General features: G+C 47.0%; 1 protein-coding gene across 3 annotated transcripts in view; it reads left to right on the forward strand.

Annotated features, from left to right (window-relative positions):
• Positions 1-24,974, forward strand: part of EPCIP (exosomal polycystin 1 interacting protein) — a 35,240-nt gene extending 10,266 nt beyond the window's left edge. For 2 of the 3 annotated variants that reach the window (XM_073584525.1, XM_073584523.1), the window contains exon 2: positions 23,714-24,974. In XM_073584525.1, coding sequence (XP_073440626.1) covers positions 23,745-24,428 — 684 coding nt within the window. In that variant the 5' untranslated portion in view covers positions 23,714-23,744 and the 3' untranslated portion in view covers positions 24,429-24,974. Of the gene's footprint in view, positions 1-5,292; positions 5,529-23,713 lie in introns of those variants that run through there. The other variant, XM_073584526.1, reaches the window with a different exon arrangement.
• The last annotated feature ends 2,447 nt before the right edge of the window (positions 24,975-27,421 follow it).

A 27,421-nucleotide genomic window follows, 5' to 3' on the forward strand; every position in this document is an offset into this window, starting at 1 on the left:
TCCCGCTGGGAGATGGGGCTTTCTGCCTGACAGCACGTGAATGCTGTGAGTAATGGCTGCAAGCTTCTGACAGTTCCCAGGGAGAGGGAATGAACGTCTGCAGTGAGCTGAAGCAGCCATGAGGTAACCCTGACGGGATGAGATATCTGTAAGGCTGAAGAGCCTGAGTACTGGACATTGCGTAACCTGGGTGACCACAGGCTTAACAGAGGGAAGCTCTGTCATGAACGCTATGCTGATTATATGAACTTTATGTTGCTGCTGTGGGTTTATGATGCCTGAATAAACCGCATGGATTGTTATTGTTTTATGGAAAACCCGTGCCGGACGTGATTATTTGGCTGCCAAGCGAGTGTCCCCAACCTTGAATGACAGCGCGACCTTACAATTGGTGGAGAATGCTATGGGCAATGTTGTAGCCTTGTTGCTAGGGGCAACGGAAGAGGACTGCAAAATTCGGTTGCTAAGGGCAACGGTTTCCAAAAGTACATGGTGCAGTGCTAGCAACACTGAGCCAGGAGGGCTGACGGTCTTGAAAGTCGTGTGATATACTGACCGGAGAAGAGACTTATAGGACACCTCTGCGGTAGAGGGGTCCGAGAACCTGCGCGGCCAGCAGGTGACGGTCGTGAAAGCCGTGTGATATGCTGACCGGGGTCAGAGAAAGAGACTGTGGATTGTGATAGGGTGCCTCTGTGGATATGAGGTACCCGAGGACCTGTGTGGCCGACACAGGTAACAAACAGGTGTTCGTGTTGTACTGACCTGGGTCAGTGAGAAACACTGTGTACCTGAAGGGTTCAGTGAGCAAGGTCCAAGAGGGTCAGTGTTGGGAGGTTCTGGGAGAAGAATCGGATCCCTGGAGCACGTGGTATGACCTTGGACCTGGTGAGGCGTAAGTGTTGGACAGTCTCAGGCGGAGACGGATGTCCTGAATAGCAACCGCCGAGCCCCTGGACCTGGTGAGGCCGGTGTGTTGGGAAAGCCTGGGAGGAGGGTCGGCTCCCTGAATAGCACCCGGTGCGCCCTGTGTGTTGGACGGTCTCAGGAGAGGAGACGGACGTCCTGAATAGCACACAGACAGGACACGTGAGTTTTGTGTGGTGTGTTTTTTTTTCTCTTTTCTCAACTCAGCTTGCGGTGGCTCAGGGAAGTCAAGAAGGTGACAAGCGGCTTGCTGTAACTCGGCGGGGTTACGAAGGGGACAAGCGGCTTCCTGTAACTCGGCGGGGTTACGAAGGTGACACCAGCAGCTGTGTGTGAACGGCAGCCGGAGGTGTCGGAGATCGGTGACAGCAGGAGTTGTGTGGTATCATACTTAAAGAGCCAGTATGCGCCCAAGAGACAAACTGTTGTGTTTGAACTGTGGTCTAAGGAGACCTGTAGAACGGACATGGGGAAATCCCATAAGGGGGAGGTGACCCAAATCGGGGTGATAACCCAAAAATGGGTGGAGTCCCAGAGGGAGGCGGTGACCCAAATCGGGGTGGTAACCCAAGAAGGGGTGGAGTCCCGGTGAATGGGGGCGGAGCATCCCGATGTGAAAAGGCTGGTACAGATGAACTGTTGCCAGGAGCAAATGTCCTATGTCTATCCTATCTGCCTGGTGAACTACCCAGCCGGTACGATGCCAAGGGGGTGTGGCCTCCAGGTAGATAATGAAGATATAGTTGGTCTGGTCGACCCTGGGAGCCCGGTGACTCTAGTGCGGGTTGCTCCTGAGATACCCGGCAGAAAGGTGGGGGTTACTTGCAACTACGGGCGCACTAAGAGTTGCCCGGTCGCCAGGGTAGTCTTTGGGACAGGTTGGGACATCGAGGGACAGGATGTAGCGATAGTCCCGAATCTGTCCTGTCCAGTGGTTATAGGCCATGACTCTAGACTGTTCTCTGGCTTGTGGGAGAGGGGAGTTCCTCTACAGCAAGGGTTTGGAGACGTTTCTACTGTTGAGCCAGCAGACATTGAGACGGTGATGCCTCGTAAAGTGGACAGGTCAGAGGTAGAACTGACCGGAAGAAGAGGTATATCTGCCCAACTTACGGACCTAACGTCTCGTGACATGACGGATGGTGACCTGACTGACAAGAAAACTGGGGTAAAAACATGGTTAGACGGTAACGGGACAGTTCACTCGGCTGACGGGACTGACCCAGTGGTACCCTTTGACAATATAATTAAAGAAGTCATAGTGCGGCACGTACTGGCCAAAAGAGAACAAGATCATGAGATACAGTTAATAAAAGAAACAGTGGAAGAACATCTCAAACGAGAAAGAGTCCTGAGACAAATGGCAGACCACAGGGTGGAGCGGCTCGAGAAAGAAATCTTGGAGCTCAGGGGTCACCTGTCCACCTGGCAAACTGTGAACAAGACCCTTAGGGAAGAGATGGACGAACTCAGAGGAGTAGTAAAAGGTCTTCTGTGGGAGAAGAGCTTGGACGAAGACTTACAGCCGCCGAGCCCGACTGATAATAAGACGGAACTGCCAGTACCCATCTTGGCAAAGGGTCATGAAGAGAAAAAATTTCGTGAAGTTGGTGAGCATAGAGCTGAAGAAGACAGTCATCCGGTCGGGACAACTGTAGTGAGGGAAGTGTCTGTGGTAAAGCCAGAGCCTTCTGTCCAGGAAGAGAACAAGACTACGACCTTCAAGTCTGTGATTGATGTACCAGAAGACATGCAAGAAACCTGCACTGAGGAAGGTGTGCATGAGGCTTTTAAGGATGCCGTCAAAGCGTGTAAGGTGCACTGGGCGCCTGAGACTCGGCAGTTGGTGATAATATCAGCCAGGGAAGATACAGCTGTCCTCAAAGAGATGCATTTGCAATATCTCCACGCCAAACAGCTGGTCAGGCGGAGTAATATGAAAGCTGCTCGATGCCTAGAGTTAGCAAGGAAGGCTATGGATCAGCTGGGTTTGCGGAAAGATGTGATTCCGATACCCAAAGGTCTGATTGGGAGAATCATTGGAAGATTCGGGAAGGTAATGCAAGACCTTGCAAATATCTCCGGTGTGGTGAGGGTGAGGATCCCTCCTGATGATGAAGACCAGGTATCCAGTGAAGAGGGTAGGATTCCTATCATGGTGGTTGGCTCCGTGGAAAGCCTGAGAAACTTTTGGATGCTCTTGGAGTATCGAGTGGGGTACCTGCAAGAGATTGAGCAGTTGAGCCTGGACCGCCGGTGGATCAATAAAGAGGCCGCCTTCAACCCAAGATGTAAGGACCCGAAGGGTTCCTCCAAGTAGTGACATTGCAGGTGGCCGAAGAATGTCAGCAAGTGGCAGTTTGTCGGGCCATACGAGGCTGAGAGACCTTAGTTCCTGTGAGACACTGAATGTGTCAGACTCAGGCCAGACAGTAGGCTCGATTATGACTTATGACCGCACCAACCGGGAGAGCTGGCCAGTGATAGAAAGGAGTGTGGTGACTAAACAGTGTCTGATGACGCAGACAGACTGGGACTGGAGGGCCAAAGATCAGGGCCGATATTCTGACCGCTGGGGGTGGGGGAGGCCTAACGTAGAGATGAGGCCGGATGACAGATGGAGACGGTTCTCTCGACCTGTGGGGCAAGGTGTAATGAGTGCCCGGTCTCGAGATCCCGGGGTAATGTTGTGTGTTCAACCCCACAAGTTTTAACAGAGGGAGGAGGTATGTGGTGTAGTGACCACTGTGTCCGCTAAAATGTGTTCAAAGTGCTGCCCATTGTGTTGGATTGTCAATGCCACCATCTTCTCCCACTCTTGACACACTGATAGCAACACCATAGAAGAAATGCTAGCACAAGCTTCCAGTTTCCGTTGTTTCAGATGCTGCACATCTCGTATCTTCACAGCATAGACAATTGCCTTTAGATGACCCCAAAGATAAAAGTCTAAGGGAGTCAGATTGGGAGACCTTGGTGGCCATTCAACTGGCCCACGACCAGTGCTGGTCTGCGGTGGCACCGTGGACCGGCATTAAAACCCCAACGACCCGGTCCTGGTCCACGGACCAGTGGTTGGGGACCCCTGCATTTGAGAACAGTGGCAGAATCTGACATATACGTACCAGGATGGGGACATATATATACCAGGATGGCGGATATATATACCCAGATGGTGGCAGATATATACCAAGATGGCGGATATATATATATACCAGAATGTCGAATACAGTATATATACCAGGATGGGGGATATATATACCAGGATGGGGGACATATATGCCAGGATGGGGGACATATATACCTGGAAGGGGCCCAGGATGGAAAACAAATACTCATGGAAGGAGACCAGGATGTGACACATATATACCTGGAAGGGGCCCAAGGCGGGAGGAGATATTATTACATAATGGGTTGGACAACACATATGTCTTTATAGGGTTTGGAATGCTACAATGACACATACATCTGACCAACATGTAGAGGGGGGCCTAGGTCCAAATTTTGTATCGGGTCCATCGGACTCTAGTTACGCCACTTAATAATGCTGTTTATTGGGGCCCTCCAATGGTATTATCAGAATGCCACCATAAAGAATGCCATTCAAGTGCCCCATAAATAGTACCATCAGAGTGTCCCCATATACAGCATCATCACAGTGCACCCATATACACTGCCATCATAGAGCCTCCATAAACACCACCATGAGAACATCTTCGTAAACAGCTTGATCAGGGGTCCCCCATTAAGCATTAATATCAGAGTGTCCCTAAAAACAGCACTTTGAACCCCCTCTGGTGCTGGTGCCATTCCAAAGGGTGTGACACTGCAAAGATTACTCTCTCCTCTCTTTGGACGTCATTGACATCTGGGGGAGCGAGAGCAACAGCCCTCCCTTTCTCAAGAAGTCTGATTTGTCTGAAGGAGAGGACAGTGAACTGTAGGGAACACGTGAGCCCAAGGAGAACTAGTTTCGACACCAACTAGTTTCGACACCACTGGAGCGGCACCAGCACCAGAGGCTTTGTTATTTTACTGGGGGGGGGACACAGGGATTGAGAACGGGTTATCCAAGTAGTGGACAACCCCTTTAAGGTAAATTTTGCTACATCTGTACATCAATATTCCTTTATGGAGGCAGTGCAAACCTATATAGGATGTATATAGGTAGGCCAGGTTAAGCAGCTGTGGCCCCTTTAAGAAACAGTTCATAGAGTAATATCACTGTCACCGACAATTGCATAATCTTCTCGAGATCCCGTGTGAATCATTTCTATATGTTTACTCTTTTTTTTAGTAGGTGACATAACACGACATTGTCCCACAATCCATCCTGCGTTAAATGCTGTAAGAGTCATTGCTCCTTTAACTAAGTCTCGATAGTTAGCCAGAAACTTCTGACATTCATTTCCTGCTACTGGTGTTGCTGCGTGGCAGAGGAACCAAAGATAGATCAAGGGGAAAAACAAGAGAAATCCAGGAAAGCCGAGAATAAAACTCTTATAATGCGAAAATATTCAGCAGTGGAGTGCGATTCTGGAGCAGAACAACATCAGCACATCCACAGAGTAACCTGAGCAGAGGAGAGATGACCAGAGCTGGTGAGGAGATATATATATATACAGTATATACACATGAGGTGCTCCTAGGGCACCGACACTGGAATTCCTGAGCTGCCAGAGCCAAAGCTTCCAGGCGGTGCCCTCCAGGCCCCAATCTAGAGAAATAGATAGCTAGATAGATAGATAGATAGATAGATAGATAGATAGATAGATACCGGGGCAAAAATTGAAATCATGGGGTCCTATATCAAAAGCTCTAAGTGGATGGATGAGACGGGGTCATATCTCCCAACTTTTATAAAAAGAGGGGACGTGCATTGCGGCACGTGCACAGTATTTATGCCCCAGTTGAAGCCCCTTCGTTTTCTCACCCATGATATCCTTTTCATGGCCATTATATGGTAGAATGCTCCCAAAAATGTTCCACCCGCGCACATATGATATCCCCATAATGAATTCCTCACCACAAGGAAGTTCTCAAGGTTCCCCTACACACAGTATGATGGCCTGTTAGAATGATGTCCCCACTAAGTATCATACCTACACTATCCCCTACCCAGTATGATGGTCCCTACAACCCCCCACACTGTATGATGGACCCTCAGTATGATGCTCCCATAGACCCTACTCAGTATGATGGCATCCACTCAGTATGATGTGACCACAAAGTAAGATACCCAAACTACCCCCTACACAGGATGACGGCCCCTACAACCTCCCACACTATACAGTATGATGGCCCCACTGTATGATGCTCCCACAGCCCCTAGTTGGTATGATGGCATCCACTCAGTATGATGTCCTCACGAAGTATGATACCCAAACTACCCCCTATGCAGGATGATGGCCCTTAAAACCTCCCACACTATATGGTGGCCCCTCTGTATGATGCTCAAACAGCTCCTACTCAGTATGATGTCCCCACTGTACCCACTCAGTATGATCGCCTTCCTCAGTATGATACCCCCATTGCCCCCACATTCCCCCAGCAACCAGTATGATGTCCCCACTGTACCCACTCAGTATGATCGCCTTCTTCAGTATGATACCCCCATTGCCCCCACATTCCCCCAGCAACCAGTATGATGTACCCACAGCCTCGCATTGAGTATGAGGGTCGCCAAAGCCCCCATTCAGTATAAAGGTCACCATAGCTACTGACATTAAAATAAAACAAAACACTACTCACGTTGCCATGTTCCCCATGCATGCTGCTTAGATCTGTGCAGTGCAACTTCTGAGGCTTCGCACTGTATGCAGACTGAATGGTGAATCACGGAGTCTTTGGCTCCCTGCATCACCATTCTAAATACCATTGAAATTGTAAGGATGGACACCGGGCCCCCCAGTGTTTACGCACCCAATAGCAGTTGCAAGGTCTGCCACTATGGGTGGTATGTACCTGGTGAGATAAATAATGACTGATGTGATTAATGGATCAGTCACATGTCCTGGACATTAGATGGTTGCCTCAGCAGTGTCTAAAGAGAAGTGGGCTATAAAACCCTTAAATATCATTCAGTTGAACCCTCTGGCACTGGACCATACCTGAACATAGGTTACATGCTGTTACACCTGACCATAGGTTACGTGCTGTTATACCTGACCATAGGTTACGTGCTGTTATACCTGACCATAAGTAACGTGCTGTCATACCTGACTATAGGTTACGTGCTGTTACCCATAAGAAAAGAAGCTTTTCAGTTGCAGCTACGTAAAAACTTGTAGTCTTCTTTATTGTCCAGGCTTGGACAAAGATCACATTGATCGAAACGCGTAGCCTCTACCTGTGGCTTAGGCAACTTCTCTTGGAGAGCATGTATTATATGTTCATTTTTACATGATTCATTAAAGAAGACTACAAGTTTTTACACAGCTGGAACTGAAAAGCTTTCTTATGATTAATCCTGACGTCTGTCCATACGGAGTTCCGAGGTTCTGCGGTGGTTACTGGTGAGCTGGCTTATATCTTTTTCTTGATTCATTGTTTTACATGCTGTTACACCTGACCATAGGTTACGGGCTGTTACACCTGACCATAGGTTATGTGCTGTTATACCTGACCATAGGTAACGTGCTGTTATACCTGACCATAGGTAACGAGCTGTTATACCTGACCATAGGTAACGTGCTGTTATACCTGACCATAGGTAACGTGCTATTATACCTGACCATAGGTTACGTGCTGTTATACCTGACCATAGGTAACGTCCTGTTATACCTGACCATAGGTTACGTTCTGTTACACCTGACCATACATTGCATGCTGTTACACCTGACCATAGGTTATGTGCTGTTATACCTGACCATAGGTAACGTGCTGTTATACCTGACCATAGGTAACGTGCTGTTATACCTGACCATAGGTAACGTGCTGTTATAGAATCATAGAATCATAGAATCATAGAATGATAGAGTTGGAAGGGACCTCCTGGGCCATCCGGTCCAACCCCCTGCTCAAAGCAGGATTCGCTAAATCATCCCAGTCAGATGTCTGTCCAGCCTCTGAAGACTTCCATTGAAGGAGAACTCACCACTTCTCGTGGCAGCCTGTTCCACTCATTGATCACTCTAACTGTCAAAAAGTTTTTTTCTAATATCTACTCTGTGTCTCCTCCCATTCAGTTTCATCCCATTGCTTCTAGTCTATCCTTGTGCAAATGAGAATAAAGTTGATCCTTCTACAATGTGACAGCCCTTTAGATATTTGTAGACAGCTATTAAGTCTCCTCTCAGTCTTCTCTTTTGCAAACTAAACATTCCCAAATCCTGCAACCTTTCCTCATAAGACAGGGTTTGCAGACCGGTCACCATTCTGGTCGCTCTTTTCTGAACTTGCTCCAGTTTGTTGATGTCTTTTTTAAAATGTGGTGCCCAAAACTGGACACAATATTCCAGATGAGGTCTGACCAAAGAGGAGTAGAGGGAAATAATGACTTCATGTGATCTAGACTGTATGCTTCTGTTAATACATCCTAGAATTGCATTTGCCTTTTTTGCTGCTGCATCACACTGTTGACTCATATTCAGTCTGTGATCTATTAGTATACCCAAGTCTTTTTCACATGTGCTGTCACTTAGCCCTATTCCTCCCATTCTGTATATGCTTTTTTCATTTTTATTGCCCAGATGTAGTACTTTGCATTTCTCCCTGTTAAAAACCATTCTGTTAGTTGCTGCCCACTTCTCCAGTTTATTTAAATCTTTTTGAATTCTCACTCTCTCTTCTCTAGTATTAGCTATCCCTCCTAGCTTTGTGTCATCAGCAAATTTAATCAGTTTACCCTCAATTCCTTCATCTAAATCGTTGATAAAGATGTTGAACAATACAGGGCCCAGGACAGAGCCCTGTGGTACCCCACTTGAGACATTCTTCCAACTGGATGTGCAGCCATTTACGACCACTCTTTGGGTCCGATCACTAAGCCAGTTATGAATCCACCTAACAGTTGCCTTGTCCATTCCATACTTAGTCATTTTTTCAATAAGGATTGTATGAGAGACTTTGTCAAATGCTTTGCTGAAGTCAAGATATACTATATCTACAGCAGTTCCTTGATCCACCCAATCAGTGATACCGTCATAGAAGGAAATTAAGTTAGTCTGACATGACTTATTAGTTCCAACCCATGCTGACTCTGTTTAATCACTTCATTCTTATCCAGGTATTGACATACATGTTGTTTAATAATTTGTTCAAAGATCTTTCCTGGTATAGAAGTCAGACTCACCGGCCTATAGTTGCCTGGGTCCACCTTCTTCCCCTTTTTGAAGATAGGAACAACATTTGCTCTTCTCCAGTCTTCTGGCACTTCTCCTGTTCTCCAAGAATTTTCAAAGATTATGGAGAGGGGTTCAAAAATTTCTTCTGCTATCTCCTTCAGTACTCTGGGGTGTATTTCATCTGGACCTGGAGACTTGAATTCATTTAGGTTAGCTAAGTGTTCCCTCACTATCTTTCTGTTTATAGATATCCTGGATTCTTCTATTCCCTTAATAGGACAGTGAAGAACAGTTGATGTTACATTTCCTTTCTGAGAGAAAACAGATGCAAAATAGGAATTTAAAAGTTCAGCCTTCTCAACATCCTGTCTTACCATTTCATCATTTTCATCCTGTAAAAATCCTATAGCATCTTTGACTTTTCTTTTACTTTTGACATATCCCCAAAATCCTTTATTATTGCTTTTGACATCTCTTGCAAGCCTCAATTCATTTTCAGCTTTATATAATCTGATTTGTGCCCTGCAGGTTCTGCAGACAGCATTATATTCTTCTTTAGATATGCCTCCCTCTTTCCATTTTATAAACATTTTTTTTCTTCCTTTTTAGCATGTGCTTAAGTTCTGTGTTCATCCATCCTGGTTTCCTTAAATGCTTCCTATTCTTCCCTCTTTTCGGAATTGTTAACAACTGTGCTTTGAGAATTTCATTTTTCAAGATTTCCCATCCTTCCTGGACATTTTTGTCTTTAAGGATATCCAGCCATTGGATCCCTCCAATTCTCTTTCTGAATCCCTTAAAATCTGCCTTTCTGAAATCTAACCTTGACGTCTGAGTCTTCACAGGTCTTCCGCCTCTAGTTATCCAAAATTCTAAAATAGCATGGTCGCTACCGCCTAGGGTCCCAGCCACTTTTACCTCCTCAACCATTTCCTCCCTGTTTATAAGGATTAGATCCAAAGTAGCAGTTCCCCTCATTTTCTCCCCTACCTTTTGGAAGATAAAGTTGTCAGCAAGAGAGGATAAGAATTTCCTTGACCTGTTAGTTTTGCCTGAGAGAGATTCCCAACAAATGTCTGGATAGTTGAAATCTCCCATGACAACTATGTCATATTTTTTGGAGAACTTGGCCATTTGATGCATAAAGAGTTCATCCATATCTTCAGCTTGCACAGGCGGCCTGTAGTAAATGCCTACAATGGTGTCCTTTCCATTGTTTTGTCCTTGTATTCTTACCCAAACAGTTTCCACAGAACTCCCAGTCTCTGAAGCTTCAATCTCTGTGCAGATATACGCGTTTCTAACATACAATGCGACACCCCCTCCTCGTTTATCAAGTCTGTTTCTTGCAAATAAGTTGTATCCTTCTAGTCTTGTATTCCAATCATGGGTATTGTCCCACCAAGTTTCAGTGATTCCAATGACATCATATTTCTTTTCCTGTGTTAGTAGTTCCAATTCTCCTTGTTTGTTGCCCATGCTTTGTGCATTAGTATAGAAACATTTTAGTTTGTGATTGGTTTCTCTTTCTCCAATATTTTTATTAATTAGATACTTTTGTCTTTGTTCTTCCTTTCCACTTCTAGTAGCAGAGTTCTCAATAGCATTTGTCAGGTGTATGGCTTTTTCTGGTCTTTTGCTTCCCTTCCCATGTTGTTCTAGTTTAAAGCTCTCCTTACAAGTGTAGCAAGGCGACTTCCAAATACATGCTTTCCAGTCTTCGTAAGGTGCACCCCATCTCTAGCAAGTAGTCCATCGTATAAGTAATTCACTCCGTGATCCAGAAATCCAAATTGTTGCTGACGGCACCATCGACGTAGCCAGTTGTTCACCTGCAGAATCTTATTCCACCTCCTTGTTCCATGGCCATCCACTGGGAGGATGATAGAAAAGACCACCTGCGCTCCCAGTTCTTTCACTTTCTTGCCTAAGTCTTCAAAGTCTCTGCAGATGGTTTCCAGGTCATTTCTTGCGGTGTCATTTGTCCCCACATGTAGTAGCAGGAATGGGTAGTCATCTGTAGGTCTGAAGAGTCCTGATATCCTGTCAGACACATCTTTAATTTTTGCACCTGGAAGACAGCACATTTCTCTTGAAGTTTTATCCGGTCTGCAGATAGCGGCCTCTGTTCCTCTCAACAGGGAATCCCCCATGACCACCACTCTCCGTTTCTTCTTCACAACATTTTTCTTTCTCCATCCAGGAGGACTCTGAAGGCGTACAAGGTTGCTGTTTGTTGGCAAAGTCTTATCCTGATGTATTTCTTCATTGTTTTCCTGCGTGAGAGCCTGGTACTGGTTTCTCAGCAGTATGGGTGCTGACTGCCTCCTGATCCTCCTGCTTCTCTGGGTCACATGTCTCCATTCCTCTGTTTCTTCAGGTGCACTTCGAATTTCTTCTCTTTCTGTAACATGAAGAGATAATTCTGCTCTGTCCAAGAACTCTTCACCTTAATGATCTTCAACGTAGCTAACCTCTCTTCGAGATTTTGCAACTTTTCCTCTAAGGCTACTTTCACACATCAGGTTTTCGGCGTCAGGCGCGATCCGGCGTCGTGCCGGAACGCCGGATCCGGCAAATGTTTCTGAAAACCGGATGTGACGGATCCGGTTTTCTGCCGGATCCGTCTTTTTCTGGACAGACAAAACCGGATCCGTCTCATCCGGTTCATCCGTTTTTCTATCCGTTTTTTCGACGGATTACGCCGGATCCGGTTTTTAAAATTGACCCTTGTGGCCTTCCGAACGGGATTGGCTACTGGAAAACTATATATAGCGTGTTCCTACAGCCCTTCTTTGACAGGTTGTAGAGGAGAAAGTGCAGGTTGGAGAGAAGAGCAAGTTACTGGCGAAGATGGATGTTGTGATTGGAAATATTTTGAAGAATTTGGCGGATTTTACAGCGGAGGCGAATCGTTTGAGGGTGATTGTTCTGGAGAAGGAGAGAGCGAGACAGCAGCGCATCAGGCATCGTAGACAACGTTTGTGGATCCACCCCATCACAGCCAAGAGAATGACGCGTGGGGTCTATTCTACACTATGCATGGACCTTCGACGAAACCCGGATAAATTTTTTGGATATGTTAGGATGAAAATGGAGAATTTTGATTACTTGGTGGAGCGCATTGCACACCTCATAAGAAAAGCGGACACCTATTGCCGCTTCTCTGTTTCACCCGCAGAGCGTCTGATGGTGACTTTAAGGTAAGCCACATTTATTGGATATGATCGCATCAGAGCACACTTTCACTGCAATCTTGTTGGTGGTAGTTTGTATCTCCAAGTGTTATAGGTCAGTTTTGGTATGTAATGCTGTGATTTAAAACTAATTTATTGTTTTTTAATTCCCCACAGATTTCTTGCAACTGGAGAATCCCTTTTGTCACTGCATTTCCAGTACAGACTCGGGATTTCCACCATATCTGGAATTGTGAAGTACACATGCCGTGCACTGTGGGACTCCTTAGCTGAAGAGTTTTTACCAGAGCCCACAACAGAGAGGTGGATTGAAATTGCTGACAAGTTTCAACAGATATGTCAGTTTCCAAACTGCTTGGGCGCTGTGGACGGGAAACATATCCGCATTGTAAAGCCAGCTGGATCGGGATCGGAATATTTCAATTACAAGAAATATTTTTCAATTGTCCTCATGGCCATCGCTGACGCGGAATACAAATTTATTGCAGTTGATATTGGGGCCTATGGCCGCTCCAATGACTCTCAAGTTTTCAAACTGTCTGCCATGGGGCGTAAACTGTATGGAAACACCTTCCAGTTCCCACCACCTAGACCGCTGCCGCAAACATCTGGTCCACCTATGCCATTTGTCTGTGTAGGGGATGAAGCCTTCCAGCTGTCAGAACACCTTTTGAAACCGTACTCTAGCAGAGGATTGACAAGACCAAAATGCATTTTTAATTACCGCCTCACAAGAGCAAGAAGAATGGTTGAATGTACCTTTGGTATTCTGACAGCCAAATGGCGGGTCCTATTGACTGCGATCAACCTCAAGACAGAAACTGTGGACGAGGTGATCAAAGCGTGCGTGGTACTCCACAATTTTGTTATCTGCAAGGAACCCATTTCCATTGAGGACACCTCTGAAGAAACCACCTTGCAAGATTACCATGACATTACCACTAGAAGTTCTGTGACGGTTTCAGTAATGAGGGACAATTTTGCACTATACTTTATGTCACCTCAAAGCAGAGTACACTGGCAGGATGACAGAGTGTGAAAGATTTGTGCCCTAACCAAACTTGTGTACCTTCTGGACCAACAGTATATACCTTTGCCAACCAAAGTTGGCTATCTTGTCATGGTCTCTATTTTTAGCTTTAGGCCACAGGTGTGTACCTGGTTGTGTTTTATGCAAAGTATTTCACCTTTTAACAAAAGTTGTGTACATTGTTAGGAAATCACCAACAATAAACACAACTTTTTAGGTGAAATACTTTGCTTCAAACACAACCAGGAACACAACTGTGGCAAAAAGCTAAAATTTACCCACAGTTATATACCTAGTTTTGAATACCATTTCACCTTTTAAATACCCTCTATTTAACCTTTTTCGCCGCAGAAAGAAATGACAGACAACCAGTGTAAAATAATTTAACTTTTATTGAAAAATGTTTTTTTTAGTAAACTTTTTTAAAATTTTAATAAACTTGTTTAATAAAACTTTGAAACTATAAAACTGAAACCATAAAACTGGTCATTTTTATTTAAATACACACATTATAATTCTGTGTAGTGTGTGGTGGAAATACTGCTGTAGGGGCTGCGGGACACTTCGACACTGGGAGTGTGGAGAGAGGACTGGGATCGTGGTGGGGAAGGAACAGTTAGAGGTGAAGGTGTGGAAAAAACTACAGAATGGGTGGACATGTGGGAAGCAGAAGAGGTGGTGGGTGGTGGAGTGGAGGGTTGGGCAGGGACTGTAGGAGCAGATGATGTTGATGGCAAGTTGTATGGGGAAGGAGTTTGGTACGGGGCAGGTTGCTGGAAGTGGGGAGATGTCTGGTACGGGGCAGGTTGCTGGAAGTGGGGAGATGTCTGGTACGGGGCAGGTTGCTGGAAGTGGGGAGATGTCTGGTACGGGGCAGGTTGCTGGAAGTGGGGAGATGTCTGGTACTGGGGAGGTTGCTGGTACTGGGGAGTTTGCAGGTACTGTGGAGGTTGCTGGTACTGGTGAGGTTGCTGGTGCTGGGGAGGTTGCTGGTGCTGGGGAGGTTGCTGGTGCTGGGGAGGTGGATGGTGCTGGGGAGGTGGATGGTGCTGGGGAGGTGGATGGTGCTGGGGAGGTGGATGGTGCGTAATAGGAGGGGGAGGATGGAAAGTGGCTGGAGGTGGATGGTATGTAATAGGAGGGGGAGGATGGAAAGTGGCTGGAGGGGGTGTAGATGTAATAGGAGGGGGAGGATGGAAAGTGGCTGGAGGGGGTGTAGATGTAATAGGAGGGGGAGGATGGAAAGTGGCTGGAGGGGGTGCAGGTGGAGGAACTACTGTGGTGGGAGGAGGAGGAGGTTGGGAGGTAACTTGCTGGAGAGCAGCGTGGCATGAATGCATTACATGCATCTGCTGGGCAGGAGAGAGCGTTTCCATGCGCTCCACAACAGACCTGAAAAAGGTGTGGTTTGGCGAAGATCTTGCTTCTGAATGCATGGTTTGCAGAAGTGTCTTCACCTCCAGAATGCTGGAGTTGATCTGCTGATAGCCTGCGGATATTTGCTCTGACAAGACTTTTAGACAGTTCTGGAAAGATGCATTCAGATGCAAGAACTCTGGCGCATAAGTCTTTTCCTGACCCCTCTGCCGCTGCCGCCCAGTACCCGCAGGTGTACTAGAGGTGGCAGGGGCAGAAGGGTGGGGTAAAGGGAAAGCGATCTCCTCACCAGCAGCTTCATGTAATGTAGGCGGCCACGATGCTCCTGTGCTGGTGGATGGGACAGATGGGTCGAATGTGTGGGAAGGCTGGGAAGGTGCAGATGTAGCGGGGCGGTCGAAGTGTCCCTCGGTGCCGGTCTCCTCAGGGATCGCCTCAGAAGGATCCAATCGTGCCGGCTCCCGAGTGCTGCTCACCGTGCTGTGGAATAAAGAGAAAAAAAAACAATTAAAATACTGACATGGTATGGCCCTGGCTGAAAAAATTTTTTACATATAACATTTTTTTTCACATGTGGTGTGTAATATTTACCTTCTGGTGACCATTGTTTCCCGGAGGAACGACAGGGCTTCTGCGTACTTGTACTTGCTCCTGCGTCCTCCAGATCCACTCGGGGCCCGCATCTCTTTATTGAACTCCTTCTTGAAACGATCCCTCACAGACCGCCACCGATTCACAATTCTGTTCCCTGAAACAAGAAAGGAGTGGTTAGTATACAACATCAGTGTTTCCCAAACTCCAGTCCTCATGGTCCCCAGGGGTCATGTTTTCATGATTTCTATAGTAAATAGAAATCCTGAACACATGATCCGTGGGGACCACGAGGACTGGAGTTCGGGAAACACTGGTTTACATCAAGCAACCGGTACTGTATATACTTACGCTCTTTAATCTGGGCCCGAGCTTCGAGGTCCTCCCAGCGGCCCACAAGGAGAGAACAGATTTCCTCCCAGAGTCGTCGGGTAACAATCAGGTCAGCGTGGCGGCGGTCAGCCATATTCCAGAGCGGCTCCCTTTCTCTGACGAGATCGATGAGGCGGTCCACATCAATCCCTCCATCCTCACCGTCAGAGTCGGGAGCACGCTGTGAAGGCTGTTAAAGAAAAAGACAAAAATAACATAATTAGCCTCCACAAAAGAAATGAAATAAAAAGTGCAAAAAAACAAAGCAAAAATATTTATACTTACACGCTGGTGACCGCCGCGTTGCTGTCGCCGACGACCCTGGGAGGCACTGCGAGGACCTCTTGGCCAAGCACCAGATTGGGAAGACTAGAGAAGAAAACAAAAAAAGTTATGTCTTTGGATGTAGGCATTTGTTTGCTGTGTGTGGTCTGCAGAACATTGTTTTCTATGTGTTGTGTGTAGTGTGATGTTGTGTTTCTGCGTTTGATGCAAAAAACTTACGAATTGTGAGCCCACTCCAAGTGTCTGTCCACCCCTTCCTTCTTCTTCTGGGAGCTCCTCTTCATCTTGTGATTCCTGTTTTGAAATAAAAGGCAATGAATAGACATATATTACAGAGAAGATGGATTTTGGAAATAAAAACTTACCGTCAAACGCTGACGATGCGAGGGAGGGCTCCCAGAAGATGTGCTGTCCTCTTGCTGGCCAGACTCCATGGCTGTGGGTGGTGTTACAGCTGCTGCCAGTGAAGCCAGTGCTGCTGCTGCTGCTGCTGCTGCTGCTGCATCTCTTGGGCGGCTGTTGAATAAAGAGAAACAAAGGGCCAATGAATATCTTGATATTCAATAGCCCTAGTTTGGAGGAATGGGGGATTTGATAATTACCGTCTCTCATCTGCTGCTGGCCTCCCCTCCTCAGCATGTTCTATTTGCTGCTCCATTTGGGGTGGTGGTGGTGCGGATGGTGCTGCAGTGGTCTCCTGCCTTCTCCTGCGCCTGGTTGCTGTCTTGGGTGGCATGTTGGGTGTGGCTGTGGGTCCCACTGTCTTGCTTTTATATATGTCTTGTGGGCAGAGCTACTGAGCATGCTCAGACCAAAAAACCGGATCCGGCCGACGGATCCGGCTTTCGCCGGATCCGGCGCATTGTGGCGCTCATAGGCTTTCGTTGTGTGAAAAAGCCGGACGCGCCGGATCCGGCGTGTCCGGCTTTTTCGACGGAGACAAAAAACGTTACAGTCACCGTTTTTTCCAGACGCCGGATCGCGACACATTGCCGGATCCGGCGAAAACCGGATGAAACGCATGGCCATCCGGCGCGATCCGGCGCAAATGCAAGTCAATGGGGGGGAAAACGGATCCGGCATTGCATTTCGCCGGATCCGGTTTCTGTCAAAAGCGCCGGATCGCGCCTGACGGCGAAAACCTGATGTGTGAAAGAGGCCTAACAGGGACACAAGCTTGCATTTGTGGCATGTGAAGTTTGGCTTTTCCACTGGTAAGTCTGTGATCATGTAGCAAGAAATGCAGCTCACCAAATGGCTCCTGGCCTCTTCCATCTTGAGATTTCTTAAAAACGATGAAAGAGAAGCCAAAATTCGGCGCGCGGTTTTCCGATTTCCTCTTTTCAGCTGCAACGGCCAAAACCCAGTGATCGTTGAGCTCGCAGAGACTCTTCACTTATCCCAGAAGGCCCTGGGAATATGCAAATGATCTCCTCAAGACTCTTCCCCTGGTGTTATACCTGATCATAGGTTATGTGCTGTTACACCTGACCATAGGTAACATGCTGTTATACCGGACCATAGGTTACGTGCTGTTACACCTGACCATACGTTACATGCTGTTACACCTGACCATAGGTTATGTGATGCTATACATTGACCTGCTGTATATATCTTATGTTGAGGACATCCATGATGTCATATACGTTTCAAAAAATTATCATGTATTTTCAGAACTTGGGAAAGCTGCAATAATTGTAATAGTGGCTGCATTTGTTTATGGAGCCCTTAAAGAGACAATGTATGGTGTCCATGCGTGTCTGTGAAAAGGAGGCCAGGCTGTAATTTGTTTTATTTTATATGTCATAGCATAGCCGGGAAGGACTGGGTGAAATCCCAGCTCTGGTCTTGATTAGATACACCTGTAGGGTTTTGGTAAGAACCAGGAAGTAGTTTCATGGAGTGGCAGTCTCCTGAGGGAGTGTCAGTCTTCTGGATGTTGAGCATTGTGGAGACACGGTGGTCAGTGGGTGCTCTCGTCCGCTGGCCCATCTGTCTTTAGAAAGACTGCATGGACCAGGGCTCATCTCACTGAACGCCCGCTCTCTCTCCATGGGCAGAACACTACTCAGACAACACAGGGTGAGGGTAAAATAGTGTGGCAATAATTTATGGAACCACCAACACACAATAGCATGCAGAACAGTCCCAACAAATACCCAAGATGGCGCAAATTACAGAGTCTCACCCTTTCGCTGACTCACTGGGATTAGAGCTGCTTCCCGTGCCGAATATCCCCACCAGTGGCTCCCCACTTTTGGCGGACCCTCACAGTGATAAGGTACGACAAGCTTAGGAAGCTGACAGTTCTCTGATGTACGAGACCAGGTGACTTGATTGCCCCAACCTGGATTCTCTAAACGTCTTTGAGGGTGCAGTGATGGTCAATGAGGCAGCACTGTTTTCTTCAGTTGGAGTGATTGTAAGCAGGTTGCGGGATGCAGTGACAGAGAGAAGGCAGAACAAGAGTTAATAACTTTACTTTTCCAGGGGAATACTCCACGCAGGGAGGTAAACAGTTAAATGAGGGAATAAATGGTTCAATTTGCAAAGGATATGCAGAGTTCAGGAACAATGAATCAGGTAGCGGCAGTTCTTGTGAAACACTTAAGGTCCCTTTACATTTAGCGATGCACCAGCGATCCCGACATCGATACTGCCCAGTCAGGATCGCTGGTGCATCGCTAAATGGTCGCTAGTGAGCTGCCAAACAGGCAGATCTGACAGCGATGTAGCGACGCAGCTGCGGTCATTACTTACCTTTCAGACGAGGCGATCCTGACGTCCTGCCGCCTGCGTCCACGCGTCGCTCGTCGGCGCCAGCAGGAAGCGCCCGACGAGAAATGGAGCTGCACGATCTCGCGCGATCAGCGACAGACAGTGGGGGAGCCGGTCGGAGGTAAATATCACACATAGCGATATCGCTAGCAATATTGCTGCTGCGTCACAAAATCGGTGTAAAGGCCCCTTTAACGTGTCAGAAGTTTTTCAGACTGTGACTCCTGCTGGGCAGTCAACAGCGCCAACAACAGCTGGCACGGTACTTATCCAGGAAGGTCCTGTAGGCAACGAGGATCTGTCTTCTGCCAGCAGCGGTCGGTCTCTGGTACCTTCCGCTGAGCCCCTAGTCCATAAGTCGATGTAGCCGAGTCAATTAAGGCCGCAGCACTGTCCGGGTCCAACGTAGACCGGCAAGTATCAACTGACAAATCAGGGTGCAAGTGTCTGTCCCGTAACCCGGTTTCTCTTATGTGGCACGTGCGCTGTTCTCACGGACACGGAACGTATTGCACCTTCCTCTCTGGTAGTCACCAGGCACCCTGCACCTCTCTCTCTCAAGTCCCCGCAGTTGGCGGCGGGGGTTAACGGATGCAGGCCTGCGCAGCACCGGTTTTCTGGGGACGAAGCACTACTCTCAGCCTGCTGCACGCTGCCTGCCCGCGCCAAAACTGTCTCTAGGCAACTGGGTCTGTCTGCTGCAGTCCGTCGCAGCGTTGGCGGTTCAGGTGCGGAGCGCGCTGCCTGCCCTGCTGCTCGCACGCTTTCTACCTCAGCTTCCAGCCGGGTTCCCTGACTAAACACGGCCCCTCTTCCTGGGTCATGGGGCCTATCCGGTCCCCTATTCCTTCCCCCAGTAAACAGGGAAGGCATCCTCAACTGCTCCGGTCCCAGCAAGCAGGTACCCGCAGCTCGGTCTTCTCCCTTGCACTATGATGCCATAAATTCTGTAATGTAGACTCTCCCTGAACACAGGCAGATCCTCATTTTAAGGGCTCATACTCACTTACGAGAGACTCACACGAAAACCTGGCACTGTCGCTGGCACTCGGACCGGAGCATGCGGCTGCATAGAAATACATGTAGTCGCACGCTCCGGTCTGAGTGCCTGCGGCAGTGCCGGGTTTTCATGCAAGTGAGTATGAGCCCTAATGGAACACAACTTTTCTTTCAGGCATTCCACCACAGGCTTGGTGGAAGGAGGCCACTGCTGGAGTGTTCAAACAACTTGCATAGATTGTCCTTCAAATTTTAGAGCACCAATGGGTCATCAACATATTAACAGATATTCAAACATTGTGCCTTTGTTTCCCAAAGATAGTAGAAGAACAGTCATTCTCACATGACCTGAACTCTAGCTCATGTCCCTCGGACTACTGAAATAATGTGTCTGGATAATTCAGATTAAATGCGATGTCGCCACAAGCAGAGATAAGTGTGCTACTGGTGAGTAATAGCTTAATGAACTGTGAAAGACCGACCTCTGGGACCCGCACCACGAGGCACTTTTATCCCCATTAGAATGGCACTGTAATGCACAAATACTCACCTTCCACTCAAATCATTCCACATGGGGCTGCCAAGCGCTGCGCTCCGCTTTTTCCGTAAGCCCCATAGAAAATAAATGGCACTGCGATCGGCATGTGTAAAGCATCTGTTTCCCATTCGGCTGATCGCTGCAGATCCCGGCAGCCGGACCCCCAATGATCAGTAAGTTATCACCTATCCTATGAGCAATAAATATTTTATTATGTCCTATTACTTATCACTTTTTAATATATGTGTCATGATCCAGACCGTGTTTTGAATCCTGTCTTCCCCTTTTTCCAGACTGGTCATGCCAGGGGTTAACTTTCTCAGCCTCAGTCTGGTCTCAGGTTTGCTATTTATCTCCGCTGCATCCTGCAGACAATGTCAGTTATAGATTCTGTCTACGGCATGTGTAGCTGACTCCGTTTGTCGTGCTGCTTACTTACTGAACCCGTGTCTGATTATCCCCTCTTCCCGTCCTGATTCAGTATTCCCCTTTCGTGTATTGACACCTTGGTTTTGACTTGGCTTGGACCAAGACCAGTTTTGTCTCTTGTCTTTGGCATATCTGCTCCTGACCCGTACTGACCCATTTTCTTGTTTGTCACTCTGTATTTGCTTATTTCTTTGGTACTGCGCTACAGTCTAATATTGACCCGGCTTGTTTGACTATTTTGCTGCCACCTTATGGTGGCCTCGCCGCTGCTTTGCAGGTCTGGTCTTGCTATGTGCAGTCCTTCCTCCACTCTATTGCCACCTAGTGGAGCTTGCATTTACCTGCATTGCAGCAGCATAACAATATATAGCATGACTTGTCTTCTATTATGCTGGTCATAGCCTGTTCTAAATAACCCAACATACACATGTTGCTGGGCTTAACCAAACAGGAAAAGGGGAAAAAGCTGCTACCAGATGTCTCTGGCGGTGGCTTATCTCCCTTGCAAATAAAAGGATTAGACATATTGAAATCCAACACACTTGACTCTTCGTTTTGAATATGTGCCATCCAGAAAAATTGTGACAACCCAATCAGGGCCAGCATCACCACTCGGGAGAGTGCTGGGGCCCTGAGCAAGTGGAAGGGCCCTCTCGCCATCAGGGACACTGACATGCTATGGGGTCCATGAGTCGGGGGGGCCCATTGCCTGTGCGGGCACTGGCATGGCTCCCCCATGCTTTAAGCTATTTGAAACACTTACATCTCCTTGTTGCTCTCTGGCCGCAGGTCTGGTCTCTTCTGCGTCTTCTGAATCTCTGACATCTCAGGGCACAGGGCGCGATGACGCCACTACAGCATGCCCTATTTCCTGAGCAGAGAGCTAGAATAGGCTGAAGATACCGGAGCTGAGTAGACTGGAGCTGCAGCCAGTGAGGAATGAGGAGAGGTTCATTATTTATTTTTTATATATGGAACATTATATGGAGCCAATTGTCTATGGAACATTATATGAGGCCCATTCTGTATGGAGCATTATATGGGGTCCATTCTATATGGTGCCCATTCTGTATGGAGCATTATATGGGGTCCATTTTCTATGAAGCATTATATGGGGCCCATTCTCTATGGAGAATGATGTGGGACCCAATCTCTATGGAAAATTATATGGAGCTAATTCTCTATGAAACATTTTATGGGGTCCATTCTCTATAGAGCATTATATGGGGCCCAATCTCTATGGACGATTATAGCGGACCCATTCTGTATGGAGCATTATATGGGGTCCATTCTCTATGGAGCATTATATGGTGCCCATTATTCTGTGAGGAGCATTATATGGGGTCCATTATACTGTATGGGAGCAATATATGGGGTCCTTTATTCTGTGTGGAGCATTATATGGGATCCATTTTGTATGGGGTCCATTATTCTGTATTGAATATTATATGGGGTCTATTACACTGTATGGTGCCATTATTCTGTATGGAGCATTATATGAGACCGATTATTCTGTGTGGAGCATTATATGGGGTACATTATTCTGTATGGAGTAATATATAGGGTCCATTATTCTGTTTGGAGCATTATATGTGTGTAATGTCACGTGTGACTGGATACACCGCCTCCAGCAGGGCGAATTTCTATAACACCCGTGAACCTGGATACACCGCCTCCAGCAGGGCGAATTTAAACAGAGTTAAGGGAAACACCGGGGAAACCATTACAATGGAGGGCCCTGCAATAGGGAACGGGGACGTGGAGACCTCCTGCACTCCCCTGAGTCAGTGTCCCTACACTCCTGATGATCCCTAGGCAGGTTCCGCACCTGGCGACGAGCTGGATACCTCAAATCCCTAGCTCGCCCTGAACCTATCCCTTTCTAGTGAATTGGACGGTGCAGAAACTAATCCCACCACTGCACTAATACACACACAAGGAAAGTAACAAACAGGGAAAAACACCACTTAACTTTGCTCTGTTGCTATTGCTCCCAGCAACAGAGTACAACACCAAAGTTCAGCTTCACCGATGAAGCTCGACACCTGAATTCAGCTTCCACCTGAAGCTATTACTCCAGAGCTCCCCTGAGCTGCCAGGAACTCCTCTCTGTAGTTCCTTCCTTCACCAGACTTGGTTGGAAATGAGCAATATCACCAACAGTGAGTGAGACTACCTGCTACTCCTTTATAGGTAGCAGCCAGGGAATCACACCTGCTTCATTATCATGTGCAATAACACTAGCGGCCACCGGGGGCAACTAAACTAAAGTAACCAGAGTGCAATGACCCTAACGGCCACCGGGGGGCAAAACTAGAACTAAGACAACCACAGTGTAATGACCCTAATGGCCACCGGGGGCAAAACTAACTTTAAGCAAACAGCTTAAAGAAAAAAAAAAAGTTACTTGTGCAAAATCTATCATAATCCAACCTGGATCATGACAGTGTGGTCCATTATTCTGTATGGCGTGCTTTGTATGGAGCAATATGTAGTGATCATTATACTGAATAGAACAATATATGGGGCCCATTATACTAAATGGAGGACTATACTGTCCGGTCTAAAATTAAAACTTTTAAATCACCCCAGAACACTCACTGAGCGCTGTGAGGATTCAGTTTCTGAGCTATTGTAGAATTTACAATAAATATCAGTCATGTAATGTAAGAAGTAAGTGAAATCTTTGGCATTGTACTATCCCTATATTTCTCTGCCGTATCTGTTCATCATGTATAATGGTATGTGTTAAAGGGGACAACTGAGACACTTTCGCCTGGCCCTGCACCCAATACACATTAGATGGTAGGCGGCTCCCATCAAAATCAGTGGTTTGGGCCAACATTAATCAAATGTATATGTTTAGCTTCAGAGCACTGATGACTCTTGTTAATTTCCTTTCCAGATCACGAACGGCCTCTACAGCCCCCCGATGGATGGAGTTGTGCCGCTTGAAGCCTGGTGCCTATGATATCAGGATATCAATGTCCTTCTATAGATACCTGTTCATCTTACTTGTCTTTCTGGACTTCTGCATTATTGAGCATCTTGTAGAGAGCCAGAACCACACACTTATATTCTCCAAAGACAACAACCTTCGGAACTGCAGCTGTTCCTTCGACATCCAGAGTTGTGACTTCAGTTTGGCCAACCTAATGTGTAACTGTAAAACCATCGCCCTGCCTAAAAACAAGACGGGTTCCAGGCCGAGCTACAATGGTGATCTGACCATCTGGTTCTCTGACACAATCACCCTGGGAAGGTTGGTTAACTTTACCATTGTCCATAGCCTAAAACTATCTTTGTGTGGAACAACTACTCTCCCAACAGAGTATCTGGCCATCCTGGGGCTTAGGCACCTTCGTGTCCAAGCTGAAACCATCCAAGAGCAAAGCCTGACAATAAGCCAATGCAGTGTCAAAGATGGACCATGCCAAGTGCCCACAACTCCGCCGCTTCACATCTCTTACCTGGATACTTCACTGTTTAATGGACTTCCCTTGCTAAAGTCATACAGCGTGGAGAATGTATCAAACATAAAGGAAGAGTTCCCAAATCTGCCATTTTCCAATTTGATATCGGACACAAATAAAAGCTACATTGTGACATTAATTTACTGACGATAAGACTAGCATTGAACTGCGGGCATGCGATCCAGCCTAGTGTGAAAGAATAAAGGACTGTCTAGTGTCCGATAATTAGACCTTAGCGTGTGTGTGTGTGATGGGAAAACGACTCTCTATAGGGGTTATCTGGTTCTTTATCCTTAATATGGACTGTCTTTATTAAATTAATGGAGGTCCAAATCTCGGCACCACCGATTAGATTTACTCAGACTTATTAGTCACCAGGGAGTCACTGTGCCCTTCGAAAGCTGCTCATCAGGGATGCCAAAAGGTACAGCGTTGCACTTTTAATAGTGTCTGTACCTGCACACCAAAAGTATAAAGCTGTGCATGGACAACAAGGAAGGAAATTTCAAAAATGGTGGTGGGACCAAGAAGGCCATAAATTCCTAATAACAGAGTAACCACTTAAGGTTCATTAAAGAAGGGAGTGATGTGATTGAATATTGTTGGTGGTACACTGCTGTGGAATAAGTACACTGCTGTGGAATAAGTTTGTGCTACTTCAATAAACAATAATAATAAACCTGGTGGAGTGAATTGGTTGGTGTCTTACATTTTTCTTAAGGCTCACCCCCATCTATGTTTCTCAGCCTTTCAATTATAGTTAAGTAAAAATGATCCCTTACCCATTGTGCCATATCTGTTTTGGCAAATACTTGTATTACCTGTTAAAAAAAAAAAAACATTTCGGAGCATCTTTTCTAAGAGCTCTGTATTGTGCTGTATAGTTTTAAGGATGAAAGAAGACCCAAGTCCATCGAATTCACCCTATAACCTAATTAAACAAACTCACACTGCAAAAGTTCGGGGTTCATACCAGACACCTAGTGTCTGATACCAAACCCCAAACACTGACTTTATACTGCATCTGTCTCTGTGGGAGTACTCTGCCTTTAAACCTCTGGGTGTACGCTGCACCCCGACTGTGGTAGTACTATTCCAGAAAGCCTCTGTGTATACTGTGCACCCCTGTCTGTGGTAGCACTGTGCTAAAATAGCCTTGATGTACTCTGTACCTGTGTCTAGGGGAGTACTGTACCAATCGACCTCTGTATACTTTCAACCGTGTTTCTGAGAGTACTGTGTCAAAATCCTCTGTGTGCTCTGCAGTCGTGCCTGTACAAGTTGCTTGCGTAAATACTAAATGTTCTCTGCAGCCGTGTCAGTATGAGTAGCGTAATAAGAGAGGCTAAGTGGCACACAACAAATATACTGGTTACACAAATAGGAATCTGTGGCGCCCCTGAGGGTTCAGTCGCCACAGAGGTACTGCACCTCCTCCTGAGGTGTGGTACCCCACCATTCAGGTAAGGTGGAGACACCAGACCACACTCCAACACCTGCATCCCACACAACATAGTAGTGTAGCAAAGCACCTTTGGTGGCTCCCTGCTTGGAACATGAAGAGTGCTGGGAGGTGGGTGGAGCTTAGTCTGCACAAGAGAGCGGGAGATTATTAGGACTAGGTCAGTCTGTGAGAGGAGATCCCCAGAGTGGGATGGATGGAAGGAGGTGCTGCAGCAATCTCCTGTGACCTGGAGCTGCTGGCACTGGAAAGACATATAGAAAGCCTGATTTTCCATAAGGAAGAAAGATTTGTACGGAACGTGAGGAGAAGAGAACTAAGGACTAGGGTCAGAGCAGGGCCCTTCCTCAAGTTCTAAGCGCATGGCCGGGGTCCGGTCCCCGAGGTTGTATGGATACTAATGTATAGGATGTATACAGACTGTGCCCTGCTACCTGCCACCATCGCACTCTAACAAGCATCTCTATTCTTCCGACAGGTATGTTCATCCACCCAGCTCTCCTGCTCTCCTGCAGTCTGTCTATGAAGAGCACATAGTCCATCACCCAGCTTTGCACATAGACTTGCCTCTGCACCAAGCATTCACATGGTATGCCTTTCAGCTAACCCCAGCTTACCCCAGAGTTATTTATGACCTTGTTTACTCTGGCTTGATCATATGCATCTGGTCCACTCTTAATGGTGCGACCAAGATGAGCAGAGACCACTCCTCTCTGCTTCACACCTGACTGCACTTAGTTGTACATATATTGCATAGCTCAAGTCTGCATAGACGTCAGTCTGCAGTGTGATTCCTATAAGTGTGTTCTAGAAGTGTGAAGATAAATTTTTAGAATTAAAACCAGAATTGAACCAGAAGGGAACTGAAGGTAACTGTACACAGTCACTGTAAACAATGTTTCTGTTTGTTTTTACTTTCACCCCAATAATCCTTCACTGTCTGCTAATTTCCCTAATCCCTACTCCTAGTAAGGAACTTTTCATCTCTTCTTCAATCCTCCCCATCCACCTCGCCTCCTCCTCAAAACTGTTCCTTAACATACAATCCTCTGTCTCCAAACACAGACAGCCCCCTCATGCCCTCTCCTGCTCCCACCTGCTAACACTTTCTCTGCTCCTTCTCACTGCTGGTGATATCTCTCCAAATCCTGGTCCTCCTCACCACATTCCCACAGTCATTTCTACCTCCCATCCACGCTCTATCACAACCTTCCGTAACCACTCCAACCTTATACCCATTCACCCAGCCCCCGCTTCCCCAGTCCCACTAACAGGAGCTCTGTGGAACGCTCGCTCTGTCTGCAACAAGCTTTCCTACATCCATGATCTTTTTGTTACTACCAAACTTTCCTTCCTCGCCATCACCGAAACCTGGATCACCCCTTCTGACACAGCCTCTCCTGCTGCACTTTCATATGGTGGCTTCCACCTTTCTCACACCCCCCGCCCCACCAGCAAACATGGCGGAGGAGTTGGTTTTCTCCTGTCAGATACCTGCTCCTTCACCCCAATCCCACTGCCACCCTCTGTTGCCCTCCCTTCCTTTGAGGTGCACTTTGTGCGCATCTACTCCCCCTCCAACCTCCAACTGGCTGTCATCTACCGGCCCCCAGGGCCTGTCACCACCTTCTTTGACCACTTCACCACCTGGCTACTTCATTTCCTTTCCGCAGACATC

Source organism: Dendrobates tinctorius, unplaced genomic scaffold (assembly GCF_039654945.1).
Source record: "Dendrobates tinctorius isolate UK_male_01 unplaced genomic scaffold, ASM3965494v1 ptg000084l, whole genome shotgun sequence".
NCBI classification, from domain to species: domain Eukaryota; kingdom Metazoa; phylum Chordata; class Amphibia; order Anura; family Dendrobatidae; genus Dendrobates; species Dendrobates tinctorius.